Source organism: Telopea speciosissima, chromosome 6 (genome assembly GCF_018873765.1).
Source record: "Telopea speciosissima isolate NSW1024214 ecotype Mountain lineage chromosome 6, Tspe_v1, whole genome shotgun sequence".
Taxonomy (NCBI): domain Eukaryota; kingdom Viridiplantae; phylum Streptophyta; class Magnoliopsida; order Proteales; family Proteaceae; genus Telopea; species Telopea speciosissima.
In genome coordinates this window covers 12,818,828-12,838,219 of record NC_057921.1, presented here as the reverse complement: position 1 = coordinate 12,838,219, position 19,392 = coordinate 12,818,828, and the positions used below count along the sequence as shown (strand labels likewise).

At 40.6% G+C, this 19,392-nt stretch overlaps 1 protein-coding gene across 5 annotated transcripts in view; it reads left to right on the top strand.

Moving 5' to 3' along the window:
* Nucleotides 1-15,903, top strand: part of LOC122664318 (protein EXPORTIN 1A-like) — a 100,771-nt gene extending 84,868 nt beyond the window's left edge. For 2 of the 5 annotated variants that reach the window (XM_043860089.1, XM_043860091.1), the window contains 11 exons: nt 6,023-6,112; nt 7,110-7,195; nt 7,314-7,394; nt 7,479-7,661; nt 9,944-10,010; nt 10,096-10,206; nt 13,549-13,656; nt 13,731-13,868; nt 13,948-14,085; nt 14,153-14,257; nt 15,298-15,566. In XM_043860089.1, coding sequence (XP_043716024.1) covers nt 6,023-6,112; nt 7,110-7,195; nt 7,314-7,394; nt 7,479-7,661; nt 9,944-10,010; nt 10,096-10,206; nt 13,549-13,656; nt 13,731-13,868; nt 13,948-14,085; nt 14,153-14,257; nt 15,298-15,420 — 1,230 coding nt within the window. In that variant the 3' untranslated portion in view covers nt 15,421-15,566. The other 3 variants (XR_006333325.1, XR_006333323.1, XR_006333324.1) reach the window with 3 other exon arrangements.
* Nucleotides 15,904-19,392: the final 3,489 nt, after the last annotated feature.

Here is a 19,392-nt window from a genome sequence, read left to right as displayed (position 1 = left end):
TCGACGTATTCCTTTAAAACTTGAAAGGAAAATTTTATAGGACAGCCATACGACCGGCTATGATGTATGGTGTAGAATGTTAGGCAGTTAAGAAGCATCATATAGATAGACTCAATGTAGTGGAAATGAGGATGTTAAGATGGATGAGTAGCAAAACTAGGAAGGATAAAGTAAGTGTAACAGAACAGAACCCTAGGCTAATCAGTGGAGAACAAAGCAGAAGAAGAAAATAGAGAACAAAAGAGAAGGAGAAGGAAGAGATCGATTGAGAGGTTGAAACTCCCTCACGATTTGATTAATTTCAAATCGTGGAGAGGGGAATATTATTTATAATCTCAGCAATTTATTTAAATACAACCAATCTCCCCAAAATACCCTTAAGTCAATAGAACTAACTAGAAAACATAAAACAAGACTAAAATACCCCCAGAATATGCTAAACATAAAACGATAACTCTTCACACTCACCCTCAAGCTGGAGCGTAGACATCACCTAGATCCAGCTTGGAACAACCACTCAAGAACTGAGGTCGAAATAGAGCCTTCATAAACATGTCTCCAAGCTGAAACTGGGAACGAACAAAAGGGGTAGTAATCAGTTTCTTCTAGACAGCATCTCGAATAAAATGACAGTCAACTTCAATGTGCTTGGTTCGTTCATGAAAAACGGGGTTGTTGGCAATATAGATGGTAGCTTGGTTATCACAATACATCTCCATGGGCTGATTACTAGGATAACCAAGCTCATGAGCAAAATAACGAACCCACATCAATTCTGCAGCTGTATGAGCCAAAGCCCTGTACTTAGCCTCTGCACTGGAACGAGCAACAGTGGTCTACTTCTTGCTCTTCCAAGTAACCAGATTACCTCCAAAGAAAGTACAATAACCTGTAGTCGATCTTCTATCGCCGTCAGAACCAGCCCAATCAGCATCAGAGAACCCAACAATGCTGGTATGACCATGGCGACAATAAACCATGGCGACAATAAACCAGCCCCTTACCTGGAGCACCCTTGAGGTAGCGTAAAATGCGACAAGCAGCTTCCCAATGTATTTGCTTAGGTGTCTGTATGAACTGACTAACAACACCCACAACAAAGGAAATATCGGGACGAGTAACCGTAAGATAGATAAGTTTACCGACCAGGCGTCGGTACTGATGTGGGTCACTAAATTCCTTGTCATCAGCAAAAGTACCCAACTTAACATGGGGATCCATAGGAGTATCAATAGGTTTGCAACCCAACATTCCTATCTCATCAAGTAAATCAAGGACATACGTCCTCTGAGATAAGCTAAGACCTCGAGAACTGCAAACAACCTCAATACCAAGAAAGTACTTGAGATTACCCAAATCCTTGATCTGGAAGTTATCATGCAAATATGAGTTCACCTGTGCAATTCCAGAAGCATCACTACTGGTAACAATGATGTCGTCGACATAGACTGCTAAGATGACCACGTTAGACCCCTAACGCCTAACAAAGATAGAGTGGTTAGAATAGCACTGAGAAAACCCACAACCAGCCACAACACTGCTGAATTTATCAAACCACGCACGGGGAGACTGTTTCAGTCCATAAATTACCTTATGAAGGTGACAAACCCGGACACTATCCTCCCCCTGAGCAACATAACCAGGAGGTTGCTCCATGTAGACTTCCTCCTGGAGATCACCATATAAAAAAGCATTCTTCACATCCATCTGAAAAAGAGGCCAGTCAAGGTTGACTGCCAAGGAAAGAAAAATACGGACAGAATTTAACCTCGCAGCAGGAGAGAAGGTCTCAAAGTAGTCGACCTCATAGGTTTGTGTAAACCCCTTGGCAACCAAACGGGCCTTGAGCCGCTCCACAGTGCCATCTGGATTGTACTTAACTGTGTACACCCAACGACACCGAACAAGATCTTTACCAGGGGGTAGATCAACCAAGGACCACGTCTTACGAGAAATCAAGGCATCCATTTCCACATCCATAGCATGTTTCCATCCAGGGTGGGACAAGGCAGATGTATAAGAGGTGGGAATAAAAGTAGAATGTAATGCAGCAGTAAAGGCACGATAATGGAGTGGAAGATGAGAAACAGAGACATAATTAGCCAATGGGTAAAGAGGATTCTGAGTGCAAGTACGAGTACCTTTTCGCTTTGCAATTGGGAGATCATCCGTGGCTAAAGTGGGATCCGCAGGCAAGGAGTCAGCTGGTGGCGGTGGAGGGGCAGCCGCAATAGTTTGAGATGGCAATGATGGCTGCTGCTATTGAGCATGTCGTGTGTAGACCTTAACATTGGTGGAACCAGGATTTGCAACTAATGGGAGAGGAGGAACAGGGGCAGCAATAACACTACCACCACCACCAGTATCAAACTCAGGACCAAGGTCAACAGAAGAGCCAACAAAATAAGGAGAGTTTTCAAAAAAGGTAACATCAGCGGAAACAAACTGCTGGCGAGAGACGGGATCAAAACACCGGTAGCCCTTCTGGGTACGAGAATAGCCAAGGAACAAACACTTGATGGCCCTAGGAGATAGTTTGTCAAGACCAGGGCGAAGCACATGAACAAAGCATTGGCAACCAAAGACATGAGGGGGAAGAGAGAAAACAGCCCATTCAGGAAAGATAATATTAAAAGGAATTTGATTGTTAAGAACAGAGGAAGGCATACGATTAATTAAGAAACAAGCCGTTAATACCGCATCCGCCCAATAGAACTTAGGGACATTCAGATGAAACATCAATGACCTAGTAATGTCTGACAAATGGCGGTTTTTGCGCTCTGCCACACCATTTTGCTGCGGTGTGTATGAGCAACTAGTTTGATGAAGGATACCATTGTCAGAACAAAAGGAGGAAACCTCACGTTGGACTATTTCTAGTGCATTGTCAGTGCGCAAAATTTTCAAATGAACACCAAATTGAACCCAAATTTCATTAAAAAATTGTTTGAAAGTAGATACAAATTCAGATCGATCCTTCAAGAGGTACAGCCATGTCATACGAGAATAATCATCAATAAAACTAACAAAATAAGAAAAACCTAACCGACTCTTGACCCTACAAGGACCCCAAATATCAGAATGAACTAACTGAAACAAAGAAGTACTCCTAGACTCTGGACTCAAAGGAAACACAGTACGATGATGCTTGCTAAGCTCACAAGCTTCACACTCAATGCGGGAGACAGATTTGCAGCTAGGAACAAGATGACATAGCTTGGATAATGAAGGATGTCCTAGCCGATAATGCCAATGTAAAGGAGACACACTAGAAGAAGTAGCAACCGCTGCCGTAGAAGTAGATGCCAAATCAAAATAATAGAGGCCACCCTTCTCATGCCCGCCACCAATCGTCGTCTTTGTTGCAAGATCCTGAATGACACAATGAGAAGGATGAAAGGTTATAGAACAATTCAAGGTCTTAGTTAATTGACTAACAGATGGAAGATTAAGAGGAAGCTTAGGTACATGAAGAACATCAAATAAAGAAAAAACAGAAGATAAGGGGATGTCCCCATGACCAGTAACAGGTATAAAGGACCCATCGGCAATAGAAATCCGAGATGGGATAGTAGACTGAGTAAATGATGAAAACAAATTAGGCTTACCACTCATGTGGGAGGAGGCACCGGAGTCAATGACCAACGGAGAAGATGAGGAGGCAAGACAAGCAGTGGTTGTACCTGGGTGAGCAAGAACAGCTGTAGCTGTAGATGAAGATGCCTCAAGTTGCTGAACGCGTTGTAAGAGCTGAGAGACCAGGTCATTAGAGGAACTACCACTATCGGTGGAAGACCCATGTGTAGTGTCTGGAGGATGCACAGAATGAGCCGCTCCATCAGAAACTGCAGCATTTGCAAACTGCTCTCGCTCCCATTGTGGTTTACCATGTTTCAGCCAACATTTGTCAATAGTGTGGTTAGGACGACCACAATGAGAGCACCACCGAGAACCACTATCACCAGAAGATGAACCAGCAAGGTGAGAACCAGTTCCACGACCATTAGAACCAGCCCCACGACCACGACCAGATCCAGAACCACGACCTCGAGAAGAGGTACCACGACCACGACCACGCCCTCCAGTAGAAGTGAAGAGGGCAGAATTATCTTTGGAGATAGGGGCTGAATCAGATTTCACCACCGTAGGAGAAACAACTCTTTGGATGCGACAATACGCTTCATTCATGGATGGAATCTTCCCACCAGCCAATAATTGGCTTTTGACGGATTGAAGATCAGTGTCCAATCCAGAGAGAAATTTAGCAACCAGAAATTCAGATCGTTGGGCTTTAATCACGAAGCATCAGTAGATATAGGCTGGTACACATTGAGTTCTAACCACATCCCCTTCAGGGAACTGTAATATTCGCCAAGAGACTTGCCTTCTTGCTTGAAAGAGAAAAACTGATCATACAAATCATAAATTCGGGACAGATTGGTATCTTGAGAGTAACTCTCCTTGAGTTCTTCCCAAACTCCCTTGGCAGTTTTATGAAACATAACATTAGAGGCAATTGAAGGTTCCATGCTATTCCAAAGCCAACATAGAAGAGTTGCATTTTCTGCCTTCCAATCATCATATTTGTCATCAGTAGGATCTGGTGGTGTCATAGTGAGATACGACATCTTCCGGCGAGCAGTAACGTAAACCTCAAAAGCTTGAGACCAAAGGAGGTAGTTGGAGGCACCATTTAATTTAATGGTGGTAATCTGAATATTGAAGTTGTCCGTAGGAGGCTTAGAATCAGCCATTAGAGCAAATAAAATTGTGAACCAATTCCTGGGATAGATAGAGAGCAGAGACAGCCAGCAATGAAGGGGAATAAGGCACAGAATCGATTCCAGCAAAAAACCCAGATTAGGGTAAAAGTCGACAATCTGCAGGAGGCTAAAACAGCCCAATATTCGATCAAGTATGGGTGTAAAATAAAAGGGAATAAAGGTCCCCAAACCAGCAGCAGATGTGAAGAAGAAATCCCAGGAGAAGAGAAAAATCGATTGCACAGGGTTTGAGAAATCGATTTCTCAGATGTAAATAACCATCACTTCAATCTGCAGTAAACTTGGACAGCAGCAGACGCAAAACACGATCAATCTTCAACATACCAGGGAACCCTAGTCCTTCATTAGTGTATGACTAGGGTTCAGACAAGAGTATACAGCATTTGGTTGCTGTGGACCACGGCAAGAGAGCAAAGGGAAGGAGGAGCCTTCAAAACCGCAACACCAAGGAGGGCTGTGGATCAGACTTAGGGCTTTGATACCATGTAACAGAACAGAACCCTAGGCTAATCAGTGGAGAACAAAGAAGAAGAAGAAGAAAATAGAGAACAAAAGAGAAGGAGAAGGAAGAGATCGATTGAGAGGTTGAAACTCCCTCATGATTTGATTAATTTCAAATCGTGGAGAGGGGAATATTATTTATAATCTCAGCAATTAATTTAAATACAACCAATCTCCCCAAAATACCCTTAAGTCAATAGAACTAACTAGAAACATAAAACAAGACTAAAATACCCCCAGAATATGCTAAACATAAAACGGTAACTCTTAACAGTAAGGAATGATCATATTAGAGCTGATTTGGGAGTATATCCAATACATGATAAACTACGAGCAATTCGTTTGGATGCTCTAGTACGGAGCAGTGATTTGATTCAGATTGAAGAAACTAAAAGAGCCAGGGGAAACCTAAAATGACTCTAGGAGAAGTGAGGTACTCGGGAAAGACATGCATGGCTTAGGCCTTGTATCAAGTATGTCCTCGAATAGAGATTGGAGGGCAAGGATCCATGTAGCCGACCCCATTTAGTTGGGATAAGGCTGTGTTGTATTCAACAGAGACCAGACATTTTCCGAAGATTTGTTCCGTTTTTAACTGTTTGGATTAATATTGAAAGTTCAAACTTCCATATTTTTCTGTTGTCTTACTGACGTCTTATGCATTACAATTCATTTTGTTTCCTTCTGCATTAGCCAGCACTTCTTCTTAACTGACTCAAAATAATACTTTCCTACAGAAATGGGCAGAAATTATTGGGCAGGCACGTCAGAGTGTAGATTTTCTGAAAGATCAAGATGTGATCAGGACTGTACTTAACATATTGCAGGTATCACCATATAGAAAGCCTCTTCCTCAGTTCCTTCCTTTATGCTGAACTATTAAATCTGTTGTGCAGTAGTCTGGATTAATCAGTAATGCGGTGAGAAAACTCGACAATTGAAAATTCTTATTATATTATATTGGTTTTACATCCCAGGAAGTTATTGTTTACTAAGTTAAATGCAAAGCACTAGCTTAGCTTGATTTGTCATGGCTGCAGGTTCAGTAGGGATAGTTACACATTATGGGTTCCCACTTATGCCTGATCTATTCTTTTTAGCTTATGGAATCGAATGTCTTAGAACAATAATTCATAAAGCAATACAAATCAATGGACATGGGCTGGCCCATGAAGTATTTCAGTCCTGGCATTTATTTACATTGGGGCCAGGTATTCACGTTTTGATTCAGCAAATCAACCCCGAATCCCGTTGTACTATTGCAGTGCTGGAATGTTCTTTTTGAGAGGTTCTCTGAATAAATCTGTGTTTTTGGGTCATCTGTGTCAAAAAGGCTGCAAGGCTAAAGGATAATTTTGGAGTTCCTATGGCTCTCGAAGGATAAACACACCAGCCTTTCCCTCCTTGACACTCACTCTCACTCTCTCAAAGTCTCAGCCACTCTCTTTCATGCCCCCATTTCTCTCTCTTCTGTCTCAGTGTTGGGATTCGTCAAGGCATGGCTGTGTTTTAAGTTACATATGCTTTTATATACCTACGTGGTTTGAAATTCACATCTGTGAACAAATGTGATATTTTTGGAATGTTTTGTGTAAAAGCAATCTGTCACTCTACATGCTGTGTGAGGTCAGTAGCATTCTTGAAGGTGAGTAATGTCTTCCAACATGCAATTTGAATTTCATTTTTAGTGTATCATATGCTTTGATACATTGTCTGGTGGATAAATTTAATTTGTTTCTATAGGTGTAATAATTTGGTGGACCATCTTTTTTTTGGCACCGCTTCATGTTTGTTGTGATAACTTAACAGTTGCTTATTTGGCAGACAAATACGAGTGTTGCCTGTTCGCTTGGAACATATTTCCTGTCGCAAATATCCTTGATCTTTCTGGACATGCTCAATGTGTACAGGTGCTTGTCTTTTCAAATGCTGTAATATTCATGATGTGCTTCTGACTTCTGTGACATGCTTTGATACTCTATTTTCCTTGTTAATAGTTTTATTCTCTTACTCTGATGCTTGCTACAGAATGTATAGTGAGCTCATATCAAACAGCATTGCGGAAGGAGGGCCCTTTGCCTCTAAAACTTCCTACGTAAAACTTTTGAGGTGAAGAAGACTTTTGGATTGAGTTAGAGTCTTTCTTTGTAATTCTGTATTCATTATTATTTGAATATTTGCTTGTTGAAACAGGTCGGTCAAGAAGGAAACTCTAAAGCTCATTGAGACATTCTTAGACAAGGCTGAAGATCAACCTCAAATTGGAAAGCAGTTTGTTCCACCAATGATGGATCATGTTATGGGTGACTATGCTAGAAATTTGCCAGATGCCAGGGAGTCTGAGGTCTTGTCACTGTTTGCGACCATCATTAATAAGTGAGTCCTGTACCGACTGCTAATCATGTAGGTTGTTCCAACTTATTCTTACCATTTATGTCAACTATTGGAAAATACCTTTAAAATTGTATCAGAGGTCCACTGTTCTGGCCTTGTGGTTTGTTGGTCCAATGGTTGTCGTACAGTCCAGTGGTTTCAATGGTCCAGTTGGTTTACATCGCATATACAGTACTATTAACTTCACTATGTTGCTTTTAAGCAAGAAACATCGTTGATCTGTTGGTGAAGGCGTTCATCTATGCTACTGAAGGTCTCAACTTCGAGTCTCCGTGCAATTGACTCCCTGCCCCAAAAAAACCGAAAAATATGAATGAATAAAGAAGTAAATAAATAATTCGTGTGCCTTACTCGAGTAGGGGCTCTGAAGCAATCAAACTACTGTGTATGGTAACACGCCTGCTAGCAGCAATCAAACTACTGCGTGTGCTAACGCACCCCATGCAATCAAGCACTTGGTCTATGATCAGCTAGTGCTCAGGTGCGTACGCGGAAGGATTGCTTGTGATCTACGACCACCCTCCGCTTGCTGGGCCCACTAGCAAAAGCTAGCGCCTTTATTTGGTATAGTAAAGGGGGGTTCACCCTAAACGAGTAAGTCCGGATTAAATAAATAGAAATGTTAACTATGAACTATCGCAGGCCTCCGGGTTCAACTGCTTGGTCTGGACAATCCCATTTGAATTATTAACCAGTCTGTTTTTTTAAAGGACCTCTTATCCTTGGTGGGATTTGGACTATTATTCCATTGGCAGTCGGACTGCTGTTCAATGGTTCATGAAACTTCTGGGCAAAAGGAAATATGTCTACTTGTTCAGTTACAATGTGAATGGAGAGTTGCCTTATGTTTTTAAGAATGTTATATGCAAGTATTCACTACTTATGTGCTTTCCACTTTAATATCTTTGAATAGTTAAAATCCTAATTAATCTAAAGCCTACTTATGTGCTTTCCATTTGACATGGAGGCTGCTATGTTGCCTGATTCTGAGTTTTAAAAAACCTTGTTATAATGTGGGCGGAAATTCGAGCTTGGTAAAATGCATCAGCTTTTTCTTTCTTCTGTGAATTGAAAATCCAAAGGTTAGTTAGACGTCTTAAATGTGGGTAGAGGGAGTCTTTTATGCTTTGTTTACTCACACAGACCCTAAATTATTTTATTTACTTAAATAGCATTGAGATGATATATGTTGCTTGGTCAAGACTTGTCAACTGCATAGATAGATGGTCCCGAACATATTTGGTATTTCTTTTTCTGTTGTTTGGGGGGAGGGGGGGGGGTTGTTGATTATGGGACACTGCTTGCTGGATAGTCTTACTGCACTAGACTCTGAGTGTTGTGTGTTGGAAATGAAATTAATGGTGCTGGAATAAGAGAGCTGGCTTGAAAGTTTCATTTAGACCTCTCTTCTGACAAAAAAAATGATGTTTTATAGGAATCAGTTGATTGGAAGAAAAATCACGGTTGAGGTGCAACAGAATCATTGTTATTGGTGTATCCTGTTTTGGATCTGAACTTTTGTCTTCCCTTTGGTGTGTAACTGGTGTTACACTGAGTTTTTTTAAATTGGCCTTGTGATGGTAGCTGAAGGTTGTTTATCTGGTTAGATTTTATGGTGTGGATAATTTTTTAATGTTTTCAAAGTGCATTTTTAAGAGATTTGATCACATATCCTCAACGTCAATTATCCCATCTCATGGTTACCAAAAAAAAGCTCACACATCTGATGTATATGCCTTGTTGGCTTCTCAAATGTCAATATGGGCTTGCTATTGACATTTGATCTTGCATGAGCTTCAGTTGTAAACTTTAGCTGTTTTGGATCAATCCTGTGGATCTGGCTTCCTGTTACTTCCCTCCTACTTTCTTTCCTCCTCTGGCTATATGGTAGAATCACCTCATTAATACATCTGGTAATGACATTGCTGGCAATTTTGCTCCATTATGAGATCAGGGACTAGTCAAGATGCTTTTGTTTACCGTGGTATTATCCAAATTTTTTACTTCTTTGAATCTTGACATTGTAAATCTCCATTCTACCATATCTTAGCTTCTTAATTTAAATGAAAGTTGTGTTGGTATATGGTTTGCCAGTAAGTTCCAAATGTAAAAAGTGCCTTAAGTTGAGTATGGATTCATTGGTAGCATAAATGTTTTTACTAAGATTAGCTAGTCACTTGGTTATAATCCTGACCTACAACTAGTTTCTGCTTATGATTCTTTGTTCTGGAGTGCTTCTCACTTTTGTTATTTTCCCAACCTAGGTACAAGGGTGCAATGACAGAGGATGTGCCACGTGTATTTGAAGCCATCTTTGAATGCACACTTGAGGTGAATATGTCACTGTTATTAAATGAGGCACTCATATTGTACGTCTCCCAGTTTTGTTAATTGTCAAATCACCTTTTATTGCCAGATGATTACAAAGAATTTTGAAGATTATCCAGAGCATCGCCTTAAATTCTTCTCTTTACTGCGTGCAATTGCAACACATTGTTTCCCTGCTTTGGTTAGCTTGTCAAGTCAGGTTGGTTTTGTTGAGTTTATCACTGTCACAATAATTGCTCCAAGATTGATGATTAATTTTGATGCCATCATAATGTTAATGTACGGCTACGTGACAACTACCCTAACCCCAGACAGGATCACCAATTAACTCCAAACAGGTACTGATAAGAGTATATGAAAACTAACTTAACAACAAGTAAACAGTAGGTTTTAGTAAACCTTAGGACTCCCAGCAACACCCTGCATATGCAAAAATTATTCCCAACCAAAAAAACAATAGGCAGCAGCCTGTATTACCCAATTGCAGAGCACGCACAACAGTGCTACATAAGGTAAGTTGGTCAGAAATTAATTGCAGCAGCAAAATAGAAGAGAAAAGGAGGATATTACCATCGAGTGTAGGAGCCTATGGGTGGAATCAGATCTCCAAGTTTCAGGTCAAACTGATGGACAGATTTAGAGTTACCCCAATTCTTGCTTTAGGGTACAAAATTGGAGATTTTTTGTATCTCCCAAATCAGACCCCAGAAGAGGCCAATAACCAGGTCGAGTGGTGCCTCTGATGGTATGGATTGATCCTCCAAATATGACTCACAGAATTAAAACTCGGAACTCGACCCCAACTCAACCCCTGGGAAAACCGAGTTGGCTCGAGATATCTCGAGATCTTGGTCGAGTTGGTGCATTTCCAACTCGAAACCTGGTTTCAGTAGGTTTTAGATCTAGTTTGGGTCTAAAACTTGGTACTCAGCCGATTTTAGGCCATTTAAACACAATGGCACTATCAGATTTTGTAAAAACAAAGTCCAAATATGAGTTTCACTTTAGACCCTAGGTTGGTAGGCGATGACGTACTAAAATACCCTACTCTACACATAATTTAGTAATAGAAAGCAATCAAAACATTCAATTAATGTAAAGCAACTTAAATAAGCATTAGAAATGTTAAAGTGTATAATGCATCAATTTGTTTAACAATGTTACATTACATAAATTGTGATTGATTAATGCATTGAGTCCCAAAACTATCCACATAAAATTCCCATGTCATAGTGTTGTTCTGGTGTTGCACATAGTTTGCCACAACATTCATATAAGTGTTGTCATCAACATATGCCAATTCCCCTATCCTAGGATACATGGGAGGCATTTTCCATGAGGCGTAAAATCCACTGCTATTGTCATATTGAAGCATGTATGGGTGCGGCTGGTTTGGATTTGGGAATATGGGCCTAAAACCTGACCTAGTGCTTTGATTGTCAAACTCAAGTGTTGACTGCCCAAACTAACCATAACCACTATATTCGGAACTGGTGCTCTCCTGGCCATAATCATAGTCATGATGACGCTGAGATGAATGCCACGAATGACGCTCACTAGTAGTATCTATACTCATTCTTTCGAAACTTGCAAGCATCGTCCGCATACTCGTGTCATCATCCTGAGCCTATGAATGATTGCGACCCTTCTTTCTCTTATACGTAGCGGGGGCACCATGGTCTCAATCCTATGTGGCATGCGTAAACTGAGACTCACCTGTGTAATGCACAAGATCCGCCTGCGTTCTCACCTCATACTGGAACTGCTCATGCATCCCCTCATAACGATCATCGTAATAACCACCACTCCACATGCCACCACCGCCTCCAGCAGGATCACCACCATCACCAACATCACTACCATAATCATCACCATCATCATCATCATCATCACCAACACTTCCTGTTGCTGCCTCAAGGTCTCGGTGACTCAAAATTGTTTACCTTTGAAAAATGCTTCAAATTTGGGATGAATCCTTCAATTTTGTAGCTGAATCCTTCAATTGTGTAGCTAAATCAACTCTCCGGCAGGTTGTACGTTGAAATCCGGAGGTAAAATGAGCTCATAGCCTTAACAGGGGAAGAAAATAGGTTCTAGATAGAACTCGATCGAGATATCTCGAGTACTGCCGAGTTACAATACTTTTAAAGGATAAGAAGGGTCGAGATCTGGGTCGACTCGAGATCTCGAGTAGATCTTGATCGAGATATTGCACTTTTAGAACTTGTATTAAGTCTCATCTCGACCCCTTGGACCGAGATCTCGGTCGAGATCTTGCGAATTTTAGTTCTATGATATAACCCCAAGTGAGTGAATGGTTGCTGAGATCTGATATCTCGAGGTAGCTGCAGAATTCTGGGAGAAAACCAGAACCTCAGGGTCTGGAAAATTCTTCTTTGATTAGCACCTATATCAGCAACAATATGGGCTTCAATATGGACTTCAGGGAGCAAAGTAGCAGCTCCAAAATAGGCCTTGGTTAGTGTCAGTCAAACCCAGAAATTGAAAACAGTAAAAGGGAAAGGTGGAGATCAAGTGGAGAAGAGAAAGGGGAAGGGTTGGCTATCTAAGCCAAGGAAATCTCTCCCTACAAGGTCTCTCACTGGAAAACATTGTGCAAAGCAAAGCTTATTCAACTTCATTAAATCGTGGGGAGGACCTAAGGTCCATTACTTTATATTAGGACAAACTTACCAAAAATAAAAAATTCAGCAAAGGGGATTAGTAAATTGTTCCCCAAGCAATTACATAGTTATTGCTAAGCCACCAAACACTGCTACAAAAAGACAATATTGACTAATATTACAAAAGGAAACAAACTAGCAATTAAAATAACTTGCTAACCAAGTAAACCATCCTCACAATTCTGCTTTTGAGAGAACTAGTAACTCCCAGCCGAAGGCTGATTGGCCCTATGGCCCAATGGACCGGCCTGTATTTTTATGTGATGGATCACCCCAGTGCTGATCCCTGGGTTTGTATTTTAGACCATACAATTTATCTGCATCAAATATCTTGTTTGGCTGCTTCTTTTCATAATTTATTACATTTGTACTTCTGTGTGCACCTAGCTTTTTTTTTGTGGATAGTTTTGTTTAGGGCAAGAGATTGCTGCTTGGTCATGTAGTCCATGTACTAGGAAAAGGATTCTGTCCAACCGTGGCGGGAGCTGGAGCATCCAGCCCTGCTAAACGACAGCAAAATCAGGGGTAGGGAGGTCATTTCACAGGTGGGTCGCACCTGGGCCCCACATGTGAAATTACCCCCCTTGTTTTTGGGGTGGTTTCCAAGCGCTGGACCATCCAGCTCCCGCCACGGCTGGACAGGAGCCAAGTCCCCTGTACTAGCACGGGGGCCAATGAGAGCGTGTGCAGGGGTATCAACACAGATGGGATTTTTTATTTTAAGAGGGACTGGGTGTTCTACCAAATAAAAAAAGAGGGGCTGGGTGCAGGAGCCATGCAACCAAGCTGCATTCTTTTTCCCCTTTGTTTATTTGAGGATTACTCAGTTTGATGAGCTGTGCTGTTTCTATTACTAGCAATTGAAGCTTGTAATGGATTCTATCATTTGGGCTTTTCGGCACACTGAAAGAAATATTGCAGAAACTGGACTCAATCTTTTGTTGGAGATGCTGAAGAACTTTCAGGTGTGATTTTGGTACTTTCCTGCATATATTTCTGGTTACTGGTGTGGATGCTCACTCTCTTATGGATCATACAGGCTTCTGAGTTCTGCAATCAGTTCCACCGGACTTACTTTTTGACAATTGAGCAAGAGATTTTTGCTGTTCTGACAGACACATTCCATAAACCTGGGTTCAAGTTGCATGTATTAGTGCTGCAGCAATTGTTTTGTCTGGTAACAAAAACTCAAAGTTACTGATTTTGACTCAGTTTCATTTAGCAGCTGAATCATTACAACTGTGATGCATGTTCAGGTGGACTCTGGATCATTAACAGAACCTTTATGGGATGCGTCAACAGTTCCTTATCCATATCCCAACAACTCTATGTTTGTGCGTGAATTCACCATAAAACTTTTGGGTACATCATTTCCCAATATGACAACAATGGAGGTAGGGAATTGGACTTAGTGTCTTCTTTTCTCGGTAGATCATTGGTTTGAATAATTTGACTTTGCAGGTCACTCAATTTGTAAATGGACTGTTTGAGTCGAGGAATGACCTCTCGACGTTTAAGAATAACATCCGTGATTTTCTTGTGCAGTCAAAAGAATTCTCAGCTCAGGTAATTTCATAAATTAGTTGAATCAGTCTTCCACTTCCCATCTTCCCCTGTTTGCTTAATGTTGCATCTGTTTCTTATGTGGTACACATGAAATGATGCATATTATACATCAGCTGACATGAATGTACTGTCCATATGTAACACCTACAATTTTGATGCTGCAGCTCCCCAATTTTTGTTGCCCTCTTTGCTCAAATGTAGCAGAGTTCTGTTTACTTGATGTCCAATTTTTATCCTCTTGAGAGAAAATTAGTTTTTTTTTGTGTTTTTAAAACCCTCGAACAAATGGGTAAAAATCTACCTTTTGCCCTTCCCTGGTCTGCCGCACTACCCCAGACACACCTTGACACCTTTTTTGACATTTCATGCTGGAGTATGTATGAGCAACAAATGCTATATGAGTCTGGCATAAAGGGGGAGAAAACGTACCAGTCATTGTCATGATTGTCTTATTTTTGCTTAATAAGTGGTGTGAGTGGTTCTTATTATTTATGAAGTGATTCAGGAGTAAAATCAACTGCCTTTGGTTATTTATGAAGTGATTAGGTAAAATCATTTGTCTTTGGTTGGATGCACAAATACTTTTCCTCTGTGCTGTTCTCTATGTGAATACCTCTTCAAGGTTTTCCACCATGTGTTGTAAACATATATGCCTGTTTCCGGTATCTGTGATATTATGCAGGCTGGGCTCAGGCTCATGTCTACTCAAAGACTAACAGTGGAGCTTAGCTAGACTATTTTCAATCTCTAGCTCCACTCGAGTATTTGACAAGATAACGCTGGAAGGAAATGATTTGTCAATTATTTTAGATGAATCCCGAGGGCTATCCAACCATATGGGTTTTAAGTAGAGCATGTAACCTTCTGGAGGATGTGAGAGGCATCTCTATGTTGGAATTATTGTAGATGAATCCTGAGGGCTACCCAACTATGTTCTAGTTAGTGTTCTCCAATCAGTTCAGGGGATGTTCAAATATTAGTAGTATCCATTGTCCAGGGTGTTATAAATGGATTTCTTTCTAATGCTCAGCCTTTTGCAGGACAACAAAGATCTCTATGCTGAAGAGGCTGCAGCTCAGAGAGAGAGGGAGCGCCAGCGGATGCTTACAATTCCAGGGCTCATTGCTCCTAATGAGCTACAGGATGAGATGGTTGATTCATAGCAGACAGATTGATCTTTGATGGTGCTAATCTCATGCGTTCATCGCCCAGTGAGTGCCTTGGATCGTTGCCAAATTTTATATGGAGGTGAACGGGAAGGTGCTCTTCTTATGTATTTTTCTCATTTTGTTCTCCCCCTTCCAATTTTTATTTGTTGGGTTGTGAAGGTACCTCTCCAGGTCCAAGGGCTGTTTGGACTACTGGTGATTACTTGCAGGGTGATGGTGTAGTCGGTTGGAGGGGGGGGGGTGACTCATGGCAGGAAGTGTATGATATGGTGATTGATGCTAATGTAGAGATAATCATTTTCTGGCCAAGTAGAATGTGGCCTGTTCGTGTTTTTGCAAACTGGAGTGTCAAAAAGTTCTGAGATAATCATTTTCCGGCTAAGTAGAATGTGGCCTGGTCGTGTGTAGAAAGTACTGAGAATACATTTTGTAACTCCCCATTTAGGTTTATCAATGATTCAATATAGGGTTACTGTATACTAGTATGGGCGGTTCTCGCATTGGTGGCTCTGTTGAGTAATATTGTATTTTGGTTGTTGAAAAAGCTTCAATTTTGTCCATCTCCGCTCCATCACTCTTGCGCCTATGATGAATTTAAATTCTCTGCATAGGTTTAGGGACTTTAAGTTGTCAAGCATTTTTCTTTTTTAAGACTTGGTTGGCTGGGTAAAATTAACTCACAACAGATCGATGTCTTTATTGTCCACAGGTGTTTATTATATAGATAGGACCTGTACTTATTCCAAGCTCAACATGCTCTACACTTTTTCTTGCAAAGCCTTAATGCTTGGAATATCGTGGGTGCTAAAGGCGCTTAGGAAATTTTTCATTACTTGAACCACAAGAAATAAAGGGAAATGGAGGGGGGAGCGGCTTTGTGGCAATTAAAATTGATATGTCAAAAGTCTGATAGAATTCAGTGGAACTTTCTCCTAGCTGTCTTTCTATTTTTAGGTTTTGGTTTTTAGTAGTATAATCTTGTGGGCTCTCTTATGACCTCTCCTCTTTTTCAATAAAGATGTCCCTTGAGCCTGTCCTTATTCATTTCAGGTATGGAGGTTCTTTCAGGATTGCTTAATGCTTATTGGGATCTTAGTATGTTTCATTGCATTAAAGTTGCTCATTTAGCCCTAGAAATTTCTCATTTATTATTTGTTGATGATATTTTCATTTTTAGTACTACATTTGAAAATTTATTAACCATTACGGCTGTATTTGTCTTTCTAGACAGGAAATTAATTATTTTAAAAGAGATTAATTTTAGTAAGGGGAAAGGTTTCGTACACAGTCGTGTAAACCATGTACGAAACTTTTCCCCCCTTTACTTTTTTTTTTATTTATGAAAACCCCCCTTCCTCTTTCCTCCATTTCCTTCAACCATTCTTCTCCGTCACCGGCTCCCATCCCCCTCGTCCTCCGCTCCAGCTCCCTCTTCCCTTCCCTCCCTCTATCTCTCTCTTCCACATACGGCTCCTACCCTCCCACCCCCTCATCTTCCACAACCCTCCATGCTAGCATCCCCCCATCACTTCCTACCCTCCTGCTCCCTCTTTTCCCCTGTAACTTACAGTTTTGAAATTTTAAAGCTCAGCGCCAGTGTTGTATCTATTGAAGATTTGGAAGATCCGTATGCTGGTATACTCCACTTCAAATGTAAGAAGATAATAGGAAGTATTTAGAATAAGAATGCCTATAGTGCATAGTGATTCTAATTAAGGCATAACATCCATAACAAAAAGATGAGTAACAGCTTCTAATCTGGTGTTCCATACCTAATGTCCTGAAAAACTGCCAGAGTACAACAATGGACACTGTAAAAGCTAGGAACCATAAATTTTTATTTCTGTAATGTCTTAGGTTCAGTTGTCAAGTTTTAACTAGTGTTGGAGGTGAAGAGAGATGCCGACCTAGATCTGAGGGTATAGCTTCCAAGAACTTTACCAGTGGCACAGTTGAGAATACTGGCACCTTCAAACCATATAAACTTGCAGGCAAGGAGAACATGCAAATCAGGCAATTCATAATCTATTAGTTGGTATAGCAGAGGAATGTCAATGGTTTGGCTCACTGCCCTGTTTTTAAAATCAGATGCATAATACGGTAGAAGAAACACATTGATCCTAAGAACATTGTGCTACCAAAGTTTTTTCAGCAACAGTTATCCAACATAATTTTTCACCCTCAAGTGCAGGAATTATTTTTATTTTTGGATACTCATACAAGAATAATTCAAATCAAGAAATTTAAATAGGCTTTTTAAGTGCATTAAATGGCTCACAAAACAATGCGAAATGTCACAAGACTAGTCTAAGGAGAACCTGAAAGAGGAATTAATGGAAACCTTGGGTGAACAAGGATGGGAAGGGAAGAGGGATGCTGGCATGGAGGGTTGTGGAAGATGAGGGGGTGGGAGGGTAGGAGCCGTATGTGGAAGAGAGAGAGAGAGAGAGGGAGGGAAGGGAAGAGGGACCTGGAGCCGGAGGAGGAGGGGGATGGGAGCCGGTGACGGAGAAGAATGGTAGAACGAAACGGAGAGGAAAGAGGGGGGGTTTTCATAAAAAAAAAAAAGTAAAGGGGGGGGGGGGAGTTTCGTACACGGTTTACACGTCCGTGTACAAAATCTTTCCCCTTTTAGTGAAAATATCTTTATTTTGGAGATTCCTAAAATACACTTTGATACTTGTTATTTAGGAACAAACCTCTTTCATGGATTTTCACCAAAAAAAATAACCTCTTTCATGGAAAATAAAGGCACAAACCTTTTTCATGAAAAATAAAATATTAAGGCTCTTACCTATGTGGTTCATCGGATTAGTAATAGACTCCTCTTGCAAAACTAATTCCTATCTTTTGCAGGTCGTAGTGTTCTTATTCAATCCGTGTTGGTGTCTATTCCATTTTATTTGATGAATTGCTTTTCTTTTCATCTAAAAATCTGTCATAATATTGACTCAAATTATATGACTTTTTGAAATGGCAATAGTGGAAGTAGAAGGAAGTCTTCTTGGATTTCTTGGAAAAATCTTTGCCTCCCTAGGTCTGTTGGTGGTCTGGGTTTTAGAAAAGCTAAAATCCTTAATGATACCCTTCTCCTTAAGCTGGGATGGAGGCTGCTCAATGAAGATTCTTCCCCCTGGGCAAGAATCTTGAAAGCCCGTTATTTCCCTAACTCATCTCTCTTTGACCCTAAATCCCTTAGGAAAGGTTTTTGGTCTTGGAATAGTGTTGCTAGAATATCCCTATTTTGAAATCCTTTTGTCTTAGAAAAGTGGGTAATGGGCAAAATACCTTCTTTTGGATGGATCCCTGGATCCTATCTATCCCGAACTTTTCTATTGTTCCAAATTCTTCCCCCATTCAATTTTCGGAAAAGGTTTGTCGCTTTACTTCTTCCTTTCATTGGAATTTTGATTTACTAAGAACTTCGACCCCTACATTGCTACCCCATATTATTAATTTATCTCTCTTGGAATCTATTGATAGATGGTGTTGGACTTTGGCCAACAATGACCATTTTAGTACTAAACTTGCTGTTAGATTCCTTCTTTCTTACTCCCCATCCAGTAATTTACTGCTTTCCTCTTGGTGGAATTTTTTTTGGAAGCTTAACTTACATTCTAAATTTAAAATTTTTTTTGGCGTGTATTACATGCAAAGCTCCCAATTAAGGATACTCTCTCAAAATGGATCCAGATCGGTCCCACTTGTGTTTTTTGTGGCACTTGTAAGAGACTCTATGGCACATTTTCCTATCATGTGATTAGGTTAAACATATTTGGGCTGCCAGTCCGTTGGGATTGAGGACCGAGTTTCTCTTCCACCTGTCCTTGGAACAATTCTACATTTCTACCCTGTTGCACTGCACGCTTAATAAGTCTCTAATTTGGTTCTTTTCGGTTTTTATAATTTCTTGTTACTTTATTTGGGAATCTCGGAACAATTCTGGGTTTAATTCAAACAAGCCTA